This window comes from Dama dama, chromosome 28 (assembly GCF_033118175.1).
Source record: "Dama dama isolate Ldn47 chromosome 28, ASM3311817v1, whole genome shotgun sequence".
Classification (NCBI taxonomy): Eukaryota; Metazoa; Chordata; class Mammalia; order Artiodactyla; family Cervidae; genus Dama; species Dama dama.
The window spans coordinates 11,919,032-11,935,602 of NC_083708.1; the positions used below are offsets into that span (position 1 = coordinate 11,919,032).

A 16,571-nucleotide genomic window follows, 5' to 3' on the forward strand; every position below is an offset into this window, starting at 1 on the left:
AAATCTTTGTGATACTTTGCAATTCAAGTCTGTTTCTCACTTGACTCTAGTCAAAAAGTGAGTAAAACCAATTAGTAAAGACTTATTTTCTTGGCAGTAACCCTGTTCCTTTTATTTGCTAATGAAAAGTAGGGAGATATTCAAATGAGAAAAATTAAAGAGAACTTGTTAGGCTATTAAGAACATTTTCTTAGGACAATATTGACATCTGCCCCCTTAATTTACATAATTCCTCAGACAGGGATGCACCTAATTTGAAGGCAGTGATTTTGGTAAATGGCTGTAGACAGATGCCACAACTAGTGACTGAGTTTACAATTTAGAGATTTTTTTTACGACGTCATTAAAACTGGGAGAATATTATGGAGAGTTCCCTAAAATTAGGCTTCATTTGCTCCCTGTAATTCAGAGAAAATACAGTCTTTGATCACTGTATGAAGTGGCAGATATCCTTAACAACAGTAAGTCTGGTTCTGTGCATATCTGTATACTTAGATTACTGCTTGATATCAGACCATCAGGGAGTTTTAAATAATAGTGGATAATTGTGGATTACAGTTCATGTTTTGCTTTCTGAGTTTGTTGGTTTCTAACAGGATCAGTGTAATTAGACACACTCTACATGGAAACTTCCACACAGAATTCAATAGAATATTTTTTATGAAATTGAAAGGGGGAAGGTAGTTGTAAATGGTACCCCTTGGCATATTTAATAGAACTCAGATGATTCTTAGAGGAATGGGGTCTTCTTATCAAATCTTTCGAACAAAAATTTTGCCTGCTAATTACCTTAATGCTGTGACTTCCAACTTATCTAAATAGAATTTACTTCTGTGGGTCGTTCTCTTATTTTATTCACCTAAAACTTCATACTTTTATGATGAAGGCAGGATAGCAAATGAAGGGCTAATATAATAAATATTACATGTGTATTTAGTTGATCTCTTTCTAGGCTTAATATTACAATTTCCTGAACAAGGAAACTCTACATGAAATTAAAAATAATATATGAATTGCTATTTTTTTTGTTATAAAATGAAAGTATATGAAATTATAAATTAATAGCACTTATGTTTACAATTATTTGGTTGTTTACTGATGTTTTTGTGGTTGTTTAGTCACTAAGTCATGTCCAACTCTTTTGTGACCCCATGGACTATATAGCCTGCCAGGCTCCTATGTCCATGGGATTCTCCAGGCAAGAATACTGGAGTGGGTTAACGTTTCCTTCTCCAGGGGATCTTCCCGACTCAGGGATCAAACCTGAGTCTCCTGCATTGACAGGTGGTTCTTTACCACTGTACCGCTATGTAATTATTACTTTTTTGCATGAACACTAAGTGAAAATGATTTTACACCACTACTGTTTACATTCCAAACATTCCCACCATTCCCCATCTCCAAAATAAGAACACCAAAACCTGCCAGGTTTACTGTTGTTTTCACATTATAGTGCTTCTGAACTTTTTAATGTAAACAAACATTCTCCTTGGAATGGAAAACTTGCTTGGAAGTCATTTTTTTTTTTTTCCTTTCAAGTGCATCTTGTAGCACCAGCTGCTAGGTGTTTTTAGAGAGTGGCAAAATGGCTGAACTTCTTTGGTGTCAGTATTGTCATATCAGCCTTTATGAAATGTTTCAAGACCTTCCTTATATGCTAAACGAGGTCAAAAGATTATATAATCACAACAGATAAACTATGGGGAATTTTAGTCTGCCTTTAAAAATGATGTCACATGGCCTTTAAAAATGATGTGGGAGTTATCAAGTAAATAGATGAACATTGGTCAGGCTGCCCAGTTAAATTTAATGTTTCCATAGTTTGGGTACATTTTATGTAGTTGTAAATACAGTTATTTTTCCTTTGGCCACATAATTTTTTGTTTTTCTTGCAACAGTAGTAACAATGACCCTTGTGAAAAATACTTAAACTGTTACTATGTAGTTGAGATTGCTGTTTAATCTTTAACTAAATCAGAGATCATAAAAACCTTTTTGTTTCACGGGAGCATGACCGTTAAAATTTATTTTTAATTTGAACTAACTATTAACCTAATTATTTTAGTTTAATAGCACATTTGTGGAATAGTTTTCATATGTCTGGGGTAGATTTGATTATTATTTCTTTAGGAGGTTTAATTTGCTCTGCATTATTTCCATAGTCATTCCCACCCATACCATATTTTCATTTGAAAATTACAGTATTATCTGTGGTTCACAAAATTCACAATCAGTATTTGTAATAGTGAAGACCTGCTACTCTTCTTTGATAATTAAAATTGGTATGATATTGATTTTATTTTCTTATTATCAAAGCCATCTGAAATCCAAATAACATATATTGTCATTTAGAAGAAAAAATCAAAAAAGACAATCTAAAAAGGCACCAAATTTCTAAGCATTGACTTGTATATGAATAACAGTTCACTGTCAAGTCCTTGATTTGTATTGCTGAAAAAAAATCACTAATTCCTTCTTTAAGCCAGTATCCCAACTCATCATGATTTTTGAGGCATCATCTGTCATATTCATGTCAGTGTCTCCATGGTAACCTTTGAGTTGAGCCAAACTCTACTTGGTGCTCATGCATGCGTATTTTACACTCCACGCGTGTACTTAGCAATTTTGAAGATAAGCCTGATAATACTGATTGCATGGCACTTATCTCCATAGGTCAGTGGCTGCTTTGGGTATAATTTGACGTCGCCACATTAGCATTGACATTATAGAAGAATATTGACTTGTTCTTCGTGTGTACTCTCACCAGTAGGTTATAGGTCTAGCGCTCGAGAAAGCAAACCTTCAACATTAACCGTGCCAGAGCAGCAGAGAACAACTCATCACCGCTCACGGTCGGTGTCTCCTCATCGCGGCGATGATCAGGGGAGGCCACGGTCACGTTTACCAAATGTGCCATTACAGAGGTAGGCTTTGAGAAGGGCCTTGCATCCTTGACGGGACTTTTTTTATGTTATGTGCCTGCGTGCTCAGTCCTGGCCGACTTGTTGAGGCCCCATGGACTGTCGTCCGCCAGGCTCCTTTGCCCATGGGATTTCCCAGGCAAGAAGATGGGAGTGAGTTGCCATTTCCTCCTGCAGGGATCTTCCTGACCCAGGGATTTGAACCCACATCTCCTGCACGTCCTACATTGGCAGGCAGATTCTTTACCACTGAACCACCTGGGAAGCCCTGACAGCACATTTTTATTATAATAACATGCAAACTGCTAGGAGACTCTAAGGGAAATGAAAGAATGGTTTGGTCAATCAGTTATTTTTCAGAACCCTTTGTAGGCAAAATGCTGTCTTATTCATGATCCAACCTGGGCAACATTCTATTCTCCAATCTCAAGACATCTCCCAGGGCGTGGAAGAAGTTAATGGCACAAGCATGGGTTTTGAATGACTGTATTGTATTCTCTTTGCTAGTCTGTTTGTTTGTTTGTTTTTCTCCTGTTGGGAGAAACTGTAGGATAATAAATTAGCTTGGGCAGAGCAGTGGTAGAGAAAATAAGGTTAAAAGTCAGAATATATTTTTAAGAAATTTGGTGCTGTCTCTTTGAAGCACTGTAAATGTTTGGAAAAGCATATAAACCATAAGGAATGTCCTTCTGTATTTTACCTAACCCTGAAATGCAGTTCTGAAATTTTATTTAAGTATGCAGATGAAAACTGTGGTCCTTTATTGATAGTAGTTCAAAAGGAGAATTGGGAAAATATAGCATAGGCAAAGCAACAACAGCCAACCAGTTCAGTTCAGTTCAGTCGCTCAGTCGTGTCCGACTCTTTGCGACCCCATGAATTCAGCATGCCAGGCCTCCCTGTCCATCACCAACAGACAATAAATACCTTTAAAATAGGCATTTGGGGATATGGCCAGAGGTTTACAAGCCTTGTCAGTTGTTTGCCAATTACTGTCAGTTCTTTCCTGTCAGTCTCTCAGACTGCTTGGGACAAATGTTACGTTTTGATACATGTAAATCTTTGTAATCATTTTAGGAGTTTAGATGAAATTCATCCAACAAGAAGATCACGTTCTCCAACCAGACACCGTGATGCCTCCCGAAGCCCAATTGATCAGAGAATCAGAGATGTGGATAGTCAGTGTTTATCAGAACAAGACAGGTATTTTTTCACATTATGATCTCAACATGATACAATTTCTTTGCCGCGTTTTCATATATGATAGATATCTTAGCAGAGCACAAGAGACAGTGAAAGAATTCCATCTTTCAAAACTGAACTTCTCCCAAGGAATGACCTTTGAGATATTCTAATAGAAATGGATCTGTAGGAAATATTTGACTAATAGTGTATTGTCATAAAATGTGCACTATTTTACAAAATCAGAATTTATGTTTAGCCAGTTTTAAATATACAGTTTGTTGTTGACTTACTTAACCTAAGTTATAGAAGGGAGACTATATAAGCTACTTTTAAATATTTTACTTTTTGTGTATTGCAGTCTTAGGAATATTATTTGTATAATTGTGAAATTATGTTTTTTTCTGTAATAAAAAAGGACAGCTCATCTGAAAGACTGTTACTTTTACGGTATCTGTGAGAACTTCAATAGTAATATTTTTTTAGTACACCTACTTTTCATAAAATATAGTAATCTAAAATATCTATAAAGTACAAAATGTTGAAATGGACTCTTTCTTCTATGGATGTGTATGTAAACTTAGTTCTGCATTTCTTTATGAACAAGGTACTTCCTGTTACTTACAGTTACGGAAAATTAGCATTCTGGTTCCATTGTTCTGCATTTCTACAGACCTGCTCCTCTGGCCCACCCTCGTCATATAGGATGTGCTTGACCATAAGCTCAGGGTCTGACTTAGTGGTTAGAATCCCCAGCTGGTTGGAGAGTGTCTTCTGGCTTTTTGAAGTGGAGAGGTTTTTAGGGAGGGATAGGAAGGGAGAGTGGTACTCGGTGGCTAATTTTTTGCTGTGTAATCAAGGACACAGAACTCACAGATAGCCTTTTAGCTCTGTGATTCTCACCTTGCCATAGAGGGAGTGGGGCCACGACCATCAGGATGGGGTGATGGAACTTCCTGGGACTTAACACTGCTCTCCAGAGTAGGGTTCTCGGCTACTCAGGGTGGACTGAGGTCAGTTGAGGGTCCCTTTGTCAACAATCACCGGGGCCACCATGAATGTATGTGAAGGAGGGGATAAAAAAGGACTTCCAGACCAGGGCATTCAATAGAGTGAAATTAATTTGAGTGTAGGAAAAGTATCAATTTTAAGATAAACAGTCCTAATCAAGTATGTTCCTAGTCTGAAAAATGAGAAACAGAAAGTGAGATGTTGCATTTTAGTGGCTGTAAAAGCCGAGAAAATCATCACGCTTTGAGGTGCTAAAAAGAAATGAAAGGATCTAGGGTACCCATTAGAAGTGGAAAAGGCAGATTTATAGGGCTTTTAAAAGCTTATTAAAATAACCAAATGTCTAGAATTGGAAATAGATTTCTGTGTCTTACATGGGAAGGGATCCGTTTAAGTTTTTTCCTGATACTCTTATGAAATCATTTTGAAATAGAATAGCAAATCAGCAACAGCTAGGACTTTGACCATCATGTTTGCACTTTATTGTTTAAATTTTTAAAACTACTGTCATGTTTATTTTTGTTTGAACTCTGAAGCAAATATGCTAGTGCAGACAATCTGGTTTCTTCCCTTTTCCTGTTGTCATCGGCATACCATTGGCACAACCCACGTCATCTAACGCCTCATGACCTATCTGTTTCACTCACCACCCATCCTGTCTGTGCAGCGAGCTTCTCATGCTTCCCAGAGCAAAACGAGGACGGAGCGCAGAATGCCTGCACACCACCAGGTAAACGCAGGGGTTTGGTGCAGCGACTGTGTGCGATGACTCCCCACTCTACTCTGCTTGCATCTCCCCTCAGCGGTATGATTACAAATACGTGCAGTTAATTTACCCAGTATTCAAAATTGGTTTTGTCTCATATGGAAGTTGTGGAAAAGGTTCCAATATATTTGAATTCTGATCCAGGCAGACTGCTTTTCTGTCTGTATGTTCAAAATCCAGAGGTTAATGAGCCTCTCTGCAGAACTGTTTACACATTCCCAAAACCAAGGAACCGATTTCTGCAATTAAAATTCTATCACCTCACTGTGAGGGGTCCCCAGGCCTGCCACATACACCCATCAAGTCACAAAAGTCTGATCTTCTGTGCGTGGCAGTGTTACTGTTTGCATCATTATAAGTTTGCTTTGTTTTAGCCTTTTTCTTTATAAAATTTTTGTCTGTTTCATATTCTATTGTTGTTTTCTTTGTTTGATTTTAATAAAATCTTGACTGTTTTCATTTTTAATAGCTGAGCTTCAGTTCCTGTCTTGATAAAGAGTGAGGATATTTGACATGTAAACTTCCAAACCCTCCAATCCTTCATGCCCCCACCGGTTCAGAAGTGCTCCACCACAAACGTTCTCATGAAGCACATAAGAGTAGAAGGCTTTTTAAAGATGAGAACGAAAGGGGGCATAATACTATCCTCTAAATTGGAACCTAGTGCTTTATTTTCATCGTGTTACATCTCTTAGATCTCATATCCCAGATAAATCGTCTTACAGATTACTCACAAGCTAATCTGTGCATATTTATTGTCAGTATGGAGCTAATAGAAGGGCAAGAAGTAATAATTCAGTAAAGCCAACAAACCGACACACAGACAAACTCTTTCAAATATTGTGGCCAGTAAAGAGTAAGTAGGAAAGAGAATGAAAGAGCTGTACCTGGAAATCCTGCCAGTGCCCACGCAGATTTATTGTGTCTTTGAAGACATGGGCTTCTGCTGAGGTGGTGAACATGGTCACTCCCATGGCCACGGTAAACACACATGCTTACCACAACTACGTGCTTAACACACATAAGCCCTAACGTTGTACACGTGTAAAACTTGCCTCGAAATAAAGACGGCTTCGTGTGCAGGTCCGCAGGGAAAAGTGAGGAATGTCAGTTCTGCTTCCAAACTGGAGAAATCATGTAAAATCATAACTGTTATAAAAATCAACTGAGATTCTTTATAATGCTGAAGTTTCCAGCCTTACTATTAGCTGTCCTGACAAACAGGTTAATAGGAATGATTTCTTTACCGATTCAGAAACGTTTCTCATATTCCTGTTGACATGACTCCAACCATAAAACAAAAGCAAAGAACAGCCTTCATGTTTATTAGGCACCAAAGTGTGGGTATTCTTAACACTCTTACACCAATAATATATATAGAATTAGTAAATATATTGTTTTTCTTTCCCTTATATTTCATTTCTCAAGGTAAAATACCATAATATGCATGATAAAATAACTAGTAGTTTCATCATTTCGTTAAATTATATTATCAAGATACAGCCTGTCATATTCACTTATGAGTTTTAAGAATAAAACCTGTGGATTTACTACTTTTCAGTAAACAAGGAAAATAACATTCATTGACTACAAAGAACTGTGCTAATTAATTAATGTATTTTTTCTCATTATCCTGACAAAGTTGTATTACATTAATATTATTGCCTTCATTTCCCAGTTGAGGAAAGAGGCTAAGAAAGTTTTGTTTGATATGTAACTTAGCAAGGATTCAAAATCAGCTCTATTGGAAGTTTTCCACTAAACTAATTTTTTTTTTCCTCCCCAAAAAATTTGACAAGGAGTTAGTCTTGCACAGAGTTCAACCTGTTTAAGAGTTTGCAAGTCAAACATATTTTGAAAACTTTGCAAATTAAAATCAGTGCCTAGATTTTATATGCAAAGCATACCAAAGTTGTGTGCTACAGATATCTGTCCCATATCATTTAATTCATCCCTTCCTATTATTGTCATATCAAATAATCTTTTCATAGAGCATTTCCTGAGAAAGTCATGTGGTACAGAAAATGCTGTGGTTTCTTTACTGTGTCCTAGATCCTTTGTACCTGTTATTTCATTTAATGCTCATGGACAGCGTCCCCATTAAAGATTATTTCTCCCATGATACAGACGTAGAAAAAGGCTGGATGATTTGACTTGAATCACCCAGGTTCACAGTCAGTAAATGGCAAAGTCAACTGTACCTTCATTCTGTAAACTGTGTGCTATTTTTTATTATTTCCATTCTCTTCTGACCCCAATTAGAGTGTACTCCTCCCCAAATCATTTTTGAACCAATTACTTAGAAAAGTTATATGGCAACCTGTTTCGTAAGATAGTTGCCTTAGGTTTAGGAGTTGAGAAGAGGTTTCTATTGTTTGTGAGGTAGGCTGAATCATTTGCTTCAGTTTAAGTGGCCTTAATTGGTGCTTGAAGGTGATACTTTAGTACATTTTAAACAAACGTTTTAAGAGATTTCCCAATTCAACCATTAGTATAAACATGAATAAACTGGGGGAGGGAGTGTTTGATATTTAATATGTCCTAAGCAAATGTTTAATCCATTATCAATTTATCAAACTTTTATGTAAGCCAAATGGGCAATATATTTTCATAATTGATAGTTAAATTTGTAGAAATATTATTAAATTTAAATTATCAAAATATTAATTGACTGGGACTCATTTGTCCTATAGACAGCCAGAAACCCTCATAGGTTTTAAGTGAATTCAGATGAATTCACTTGTTTCTGCCGTTTTTTCTGCCAAATCAGAATTAATATTCTGATTGCAGCTAATATCCATCTCACCCAGTTTCCAGTGATTGTTAGCTGTTGCTGGGTTTGTATCCAAAAGCTGATAAGTGGAAAGGACTCACCCTCATGTAGTCATCTGCTCATCTTCCCCCTTTACTGCCTGGTCAGTACCATGGCCAGCCTTTTCCCCGAAATACTGGTTAGCATTTTCCTTCTTATTAGGGTATTAACTTTTAGTCACATTAATTCCCAAGTTTCATGAATTATTTGGTTAGTGCTTTTAACCATGAGTTGTTACTTTTCCAAACAAGTAGGTATAATATTAAATCAGGAGTTAAATAGTAAGGTTCATGCCTGTTACTAGATGGAGTATAGGTCACAGATCTTTTTCAAATTAAGGCTTTTGAACTATAATTTAGAGTATCTTAATTATGCACAGAGATGTTTGTAATTTCATATTTAATAGTTCTGTTCCTACCTTCAAATTATCAAGGTGGTCCTTCTGAGAAAAACAAAAGATTGGTCTTTTTAGCTTTCTAGGCCTCTTACTTATTTCATATTCTAATAAAACTCACTTCATATATATTTTTCTGTTTCCTCCGTGTCTCCATTGCCACGTTCCAGACATCTTGTTAGGCACTATAAAACATTACCGCCTAAGATGCCCTTATTAGAGAACTGTTCTCACTGGGATATTTACAGGTAAGAGTCATAACAGTGAGTCTCAGTTACAAAGTAACCCCTAATCCCCAGCCTGCTAAAAATAGCAAGTGTACATTCTAATAAAACATTAGCGTTTCTTCTTAAAATTAATTATATACTCAGAAACACTAATGACTTCTAAAAATAACTTTAAGGGAGGGTAGGGGGAGGGTAAACTGGGAGACTGGGACTGACAAATAGAACACTATATATAAACACCACTGTATTTAAAGTAGTAACTAATAAGGACCTGCTCTGCAGCACAGAGAACTCTACTCAATACTCTGTAACAACCTATATGGGAGAAGAACCTAATAGAGAGTGAATATACATATATATACAATAAATATACATATAAAACTGATTCGCTTTGCTGTCCAGCAGAAACGCGACAGTGTAGAAAAACTAATAAGAATTAATTGCAAATAAAAATAAGATGATTTAAATTATAAAACTTATGCTAGCATACTTCTCTAAATGAAATCGACATACTCAAATGTTAGGTTTCTAGTCATTGTCATCTTTTTTCTTTTTTTCTTTTGCTGTGTTACTTGTTGATTTTAATTATGAGAATTAATTTCTTTTATTTCATTTTTGGATAATTTTACTTTGTGGAGCTCAATCCTGCCTGCACGTACCAAAACCAAAACCCTTCACCATGAATGCTTTCACTCGAGAGCACTGAGGTTTACTGATGAGATTCTGGTTGGGTAAGGACGTCTGGACGTCATCCCTCCCACCTCCCCTGTCCAGTGTTTGATCCAGAGTAGCTGAGTTGTACGGTTTTCCTCCTCTGCTGTCCTTCATTTTGTTTTGGTGTGGCATCTGTCCTTGGTAACGGAGTGTTAGGCATTGCGTTTCAGTGCTTTCTGTAATCCAGTTTTTTCATGAGTAGGTGTGATTTAGTCTTATTTTTTTGTTTGTTTGTTTGTTTTCAGTCTGAAACCCTTTTAAAAATTATGCGAAGCAATTCAAGCATAATATTTGTTTAGTGTCACTTTCTAAACAAAATTGTGCATGGCCATCCTGTCGGTGCTCACCCAGTATGAACGCGGCGCAGTGACCCTGCAGTTTGTGTACAGGGGCAGGACTGGATGGTTTCCTCTCTAACTGGTCTTCCTCTTTCTGTTTTCTCTGTCTTCCTCCTCCACCCTGGATGCAATGCGCTGGCACTAGTGACCTGCAGCCCTCCCTTGACAGGGCGAGGAGTGCTAGTACCAACTGCTTGAGACCAGATGCTAGTTTGCATTCACCAGAACGAGAAAGGTATACCGTTAAAGACTTTCTTAATCTCCTATCATTTCGTACGGTCACTCTTTTCCCCCATCACTGTGTTTCGCGTCTCGGAGCCTCACAGGTTGCTCATCCATGTTCACATGCCGCCTGTCTGCCTCTCCCCTCCCTCCCGTCCAAGTCCCTGCAGAGATATATGTGTACGTGGGGGAGCCCAGGACACACATACACATATTTCTGTGCGTTGTTGTTGCGAATGGCGTGATGTGATTTGTAACTGCTTCTGGCTGCTGCTTTTCCCTTCTGTTGCCTTTCTGTGGTTTTCTTTACGTCTGCTCAGGAAGCCTTCAGTACGCTGATATGGTTATGGGGACAGGGAGTTATCTGAAGGAGAAAAATCACATTGTAGATCTGCTGATAAATAGTTCCTGTAGGTTCAACAACAATCTTCTATAAACTCAAAACGAGAATCTTATTCAGATAGAATACTTCCTTTGTGCATCTACATTCACTCTTTTAAATCAACTTTCTCTTTGATATAGATCCTGTTTTTATTAAATTATGTTTTGACAGCAAAATGTGGTATGTTTATCACAGATTTCCTGATGCTTACAAAAATAAAGTGAAAGAAAGAAAGTGAAGTCCCTCAGTCGTGTCCGACTCTTTGCGACCCCGTGGACTGTAGCCTACCAGGCTCCTATACACACATACATAATTTTGCTTAACACTTTTAATCAATCAATTAGTAAGTCTGATTTTAATTTAAAGGTATTCAGTGATCATGTTTTAACCTGTCTTCTATGTGAGCAGCTAATTTTCTGATGGAATTTTCTATTCCAGTAAACTTGGTTATATTTGATAGTGTTCATTATAAATGTTATCTCTCTTCAATTAGAAGTCATTCACGGGAGATACTACCTCATCACAAATCCTGAAAAAAAGTGTTTCATTGTGCTAATGTAACCCACTTTTCCTCTTCTTTTGAGGCTATTTAAAGCTTTGCTTTAGCAATCTTTATAGTCTGATTCTATGCATTTATGAAACATTTATTTCTAGAATTGAATAATAGGTTCAGGTAGACATATTCATTTTCAGTGTCTTCATAAGATTATTCCAAAAAAATATGCTTTTTAATTTTGCATTATTTTGTATTGGCAATATTTATGTTAGAAAACAATGGAATCTAACTTACATCTTGTATTTTCTTTTTACATTTGTAAGAGTAAATTTGTACATGAGTAAACAGTACGTTTGTACATTTTAGTTGGAATGACTATAGGCGCCACTAAAAGCACAACTGAAATTGTTTCACTATTCGCATTTGTTTTATATTACACTTCCCCAAACAATTCCAAGAGTAGCAAGAAAAATATTTTATGTTATTTCTTTATATGTTTGAGTTGGTGTTAAATCAAGGGTAGAATGAATCAGTGGAACCTGCTGATGGCAGAACACCACCCGAACATCTTAAATATCATCTGTATTAGTTCTGTCTAATAGAAGTACAATTTGAGTTATAAGTATCACTTAAAATTTTCTGCTTGCCATCTTAAAGATGTGAAATTACTTTAATACTTTAATATGTATGTGAACTGTTATCATTCTAACATATAATCTAAAAACCTCTAGTGAGATATTCAGCTTTCCTTTTTCCACAGTGCTCTGTGGCCACTGCAATGGACAGTGAAATGTTGTTCTGTTGTTGAATCCTGTCTAGCATGTGTTCTGTTGTTGTGCTGAAGCTATAGAATTCACAAACGCATATGCTGCTGAATTTAATCTCTCAGAAATACCCTTAGAACAGGCCAACCTGTAGGCAGATAATCTGGCCACAATTATTTTACAGGTCATAGTGAAGTCTGAGGGCACTCACTTGTGATATTTAATTTTGATAGAAGAAAATAAAATATGCTTGAAACTTATGTTCACTCTATGTATTTGAAAAAAAGAAAGAAATTTCCCCTTAAAATGAGAAAGGGGCAAGAATTCAGGAATCAGTATTATTAATGATCTTTAATTTATTGGGACCAGTTTCTTGTCAAGAAGAAGCTAAAATGAGAAGGGTTTTCATCAGGAAGGTTGCAGACATTATAGATGCATTTTGGTGTGGAAGATGCTGCTCATGCACGCTCAGACTCCTGAACAGCTTCGAGACAGGACAGAACAGGGCCAGCAGTGGGGGCTTTGTGCTTTTTGGAAGATGCACTTGTCCATCCACAGATAGAACTGAAGGCACTGGGGAGGATTCCAGGGTTTTCCAGATTACGTAGCTCTTGTGATGGAGCAGAGAGCTGGTTAACGCCTGACAGGTACATAGTAGACCCAGTGTTAGAGGAAAGTTGTTAGACATGTAAGTTCATTTTCTTGAGACAGTACCACGTTTCCACAGCTTTATCACCTGTTGAGGTTAAGCAGTTTGCTGACTCTAAACCATTTCGATGACCATTTCTATAGTGTTCTACCTACTTAGGAGCCTTTTCTGAAGTTTCCTCACTAACCTTGGGAGCAGAGGAAGTTCTGTGTTAGTACCAAGTGTGAAATTGTTAAAGCTGAGTCAACACCCACCGCCACACATCACTCATGTTTCCAAGATATAGGAGCAGCAGGCACAATTAGCATGTTCTTCTCCTGAACTACCCCAAAACCCTCAGAATGACCTTGTCTTCCTTAGAAGAATGGTTTGGCCCGGGTTAAGAGATAAATTTCCATATAAGCCAACAGAAGCCCTGTTTTCGAAGGAGGTCATTTCTGTGTTTGAGCACCTGTGGTATGTATTCTGTGGATTGCACAACTAGAAAAAACACGTATTACCCTTAGCCCCATCCAGTAATGACCCGTAAGTCAAGAAATTTGAAATTCATTTACAATGGAAGATAACCAGAAAGACTGGTTGTGTCCAACTGAAGACATCTAATGGAAATGGCTGGCTTTCATCTTTTCTCTAGCAAATACCACTGCATGTTCACAAGGAGGTCCGGTCAAGGTCCTTGTACTTTCCTTCCTCTGTGTCAAGGTCAGCTTGAGGTCATCAGTTCTCTCTGGTCCCTGATCTCAAAGGAGTGAGTTACATGTCTGCTCCTAGCCTTTCCTTTCCCAGATTTTCAAACAGCATGTCGCTTATGTATCCAGAAACACTGATTTTTAGAGCCGCTGGAGAATGAGTCCTTTTCTCAGATGCTTTATCTTCTTCTTAGACCTTTTACAGAAACCGTAGCCTTACTAAACTCCATCAGAGTCTGTACTTGCCACCTCCTTTCTGTGCCTCCCAGAGAGTTCTGCAGTCCCACCCCTGTGCTAAAACCCTGCCATGGGTTACCTTGGCCTCTACTGACCCAGCAGCATTTTACAACATTTTACGGTCACTGCTGCCTCTAGAATCTTTCCTTTCTCCAACGCCCTCTACAAATTCCCTAGCGCCTCCATGTCAAGTCAGTCTCCTTTACAGGTTTCTTTTCCCCCTGTCTCCCTCTCAGCTTTCCTCTGTTGCTCACCCATCCCATCTCTGAAATGCATAGTCTATCAAAAGTGTCCGCACTAATACCTATGAGGACCACAGTCCACTGTAGCTGGTCAGGCCAGACCTTCCCCTGAAAATGCCTAAGTTCCTCAGTGATTGACAGACCCTGCGGGCATCAAATTCACTGTCTCCGCTCACACCCTTTGACAGCAAAGTGCTTTGTTTTCTGACATGTCCCTGTGCTTTGACAAATTTGACGTCTAACCATCCACATAATCTGGAAATACTTCTGCTCCTTTTGTCTCACTGAATGAAATGGTAAATCCTATCAGTTCTCCTTCAAGAATCTTCAAAACAGATCCTCCCTTTGATTATGCTACAGTCCTTTTCCACTTCCAGTGTCATTCCTGCCCCTAAATTTCTCATAACCTCTCCTAATCATTCTGTTAGTTTTTGTATGAAGTTGTCTTTGCATTGAAATTAAAATGTCCTTTTCCTTTTGTTGTTGTTCTCATTTTTCAAAAAGGGGGTCAAATAACCATGTCTCCTGTAAAACTTCTCCTAACCTCCCTCCCTCTCCCCCTCCCACTTCCCTTTCTCTGCCAAGCAGAATTATCGATGCTCTTTTCTGGATTCATGTAGTATTATATACTCTCTATTTCACTTAAGCGTGTATTTTTTCCTTTTACTAGATTTTCCTCCTGGAGGGCAGGGATCATATCTGATTCGTCCTTGCTGTCTGTTGCAATAGCATTATTATTATTATTATTATTATTTTACTTAGTAAATGCTGTTTGGGGATTTGAGGGCACTTAAAAAAACACTCTATTTTCTGCTCCCAAGTCTGTGTCCAGTTGTGAACTAGACCCAGGAACTGCAAGGTAGGAGATCTAGTCATCACCATAAATGCAATGAACAAGTTCAGGAGCTAGACTTCAGGCCGTAAGCTTGCTGATGGCTGTAAAGAGGCTGAACCACAAGAGGCTTCTGCTGTCTGAAGGCTGTTGTGTAGATTTGCTTGCTCTTGTGTCTGCTGTTTTGCAGTCAGACAGATTTGGAAAGAGGAATCCAGAGAGGGCTAAGTAATCTGTGCCTGATTCTTTAACACAAAGTCTCCCCCACTCCCTCCTTGGGGTGGACAGACACCCAAGGCAGGACTTGAAAGAATTTCCCTCCACGTGAAGACACGAGGCCTAAGATAAAGAAGTTCCTACCTAAAACTTAACAACTGTTAACTTGAATTGAAATAGATAAACCTTATTCCAAAATATAAGTACCTATATTAAGTTAAATTTTAAATAGTATTGGGGAAATGTTTTAAAGAACTCCATAAATAATGAGGATAGAGCATAAAAATATATACAATCAGTTTTCTCCTCTGGTCAGGTTTGGTTTCTAATATTACAGAACTTCACAGATACTTTTTATGTGTGCTGCTTATGGAATGAAGCATTTCCAAATACTTTCTCTTTCAGGTAACTAAAGCAGCTTGGCCATGTTCTGCCAAGAGTTGTGTACCACTGAAAGCTGTGTACACATGCAAGCATGTATACTAGTTACGCATTTAAACACACGTGCATTTGGTTTAAGGTATATCCATGGCGGGGAAAAGCCCCAATGTAAGAACCATTTGATTGCTTACTGAGGACAGTCAGTTCTAAGTCCTTGTATCTCCTCACCACTATTGACTTCTCAATTTAGTTTCTCATTATTTCTTACCAGGATTACCCCCAAACCTCAAATCTTATCCTCTCTATTATCTACTTAAATATTTGCAGACATTTATTCATTACTTATTCTGTGCTGTGCGTAGCTGATGTCACTGCCAAAAAAAGCCAAACAAAACTTTGTAGCCCCTTATTTAGGGACCCCCTCTGCGCCTGTTCCTTCGTCCCACAGCCATCAGAGTGACCTTTGCCCCCCTGATCTGAGCCCAGTGAAAAGGATGAGCTCTCAGCAAACAGACTTCCTGAGTCAATGAGTTTAAAGTATCTGAGATTAAAGCATTAATAATGTAATTTGCAGGCAAGATGATTTGGAAAGAGAAATCAAGAAGCAGCTGTTTTAGTTCAGATTTGCGATGAATGCCTCCAGCATAGCCTGCCGTGTTCACTTCTAGCATGAAAATGGTTGTGGAAGGCGTTTCATTCAGTAATAGTGAATAAAGATTCTAACTTTGATCCTCTTCATCTGTGTGACAGGTGGAACAGAGAAAGAAGTTGCACACATTTTAAAACATATAAAGCATTAGTATATTTAATGCTCATAATGTATGTTATTAAAACTTAGGTACTATCTGATCCTTTGGGGAAAAAATAGGTATAAGTTGATCCTGCTCTTTTCATATCCAAGATGCAAGGGAAAAGCAAACCTTCTTTTTATTGGGACTACATATCAGCATATTTAGAAGGACTTTGAGTGTACAGATATGAATGTATGATGCTAAATGTTTCTTCAGAATTCCCCTTTAATAGCTTGCATTCACTGTGCCCTGTTTCTAAATGTACATCTCTCTTCTTCATGGCTTTTTGTGCATGTTTCATAATT

At 37.8% G+C, this 16,571-nt stretch overlaps 1 protein-coding gene across 1 annotated transcript in view; it reads left to right on the forward strand.

Moving 5' to 3' along the window:
• Nucleotides 1-16,571, forward strand: part of RIMS1 (regulating synaptic membrane exocytosis 1) — a 580,103-nt gene that overhangs the window by 418,745 nt on the left and 144,787 nt on the right. Inside the window, exons 17-22 of the mRNA XM_061131514.1 lie at nt 2,768-2,924; nt 3,999-4,124; nt 5,782-5,844; nt 9,257-9,334; nt 9,952-10,044; nt 10,511-10,600. Coding sequence (XP_060987497.1) covers nt 2,768-2,924; nt 3,999-4,124; nt 5,782-5,844; nt 9,257-9,334; nt 9,952-10,044; nt 10,511-10,600 — 607 coding nt within the window. The remainder of the gene's footprint in view (nt 1-2,767; nt 2,925-3,998; nt 4,125-5,781; nt 5,845-9,256; nt 9,335-9,951; nt 10,045-10,510; nt 10,601-16,571) is intronic.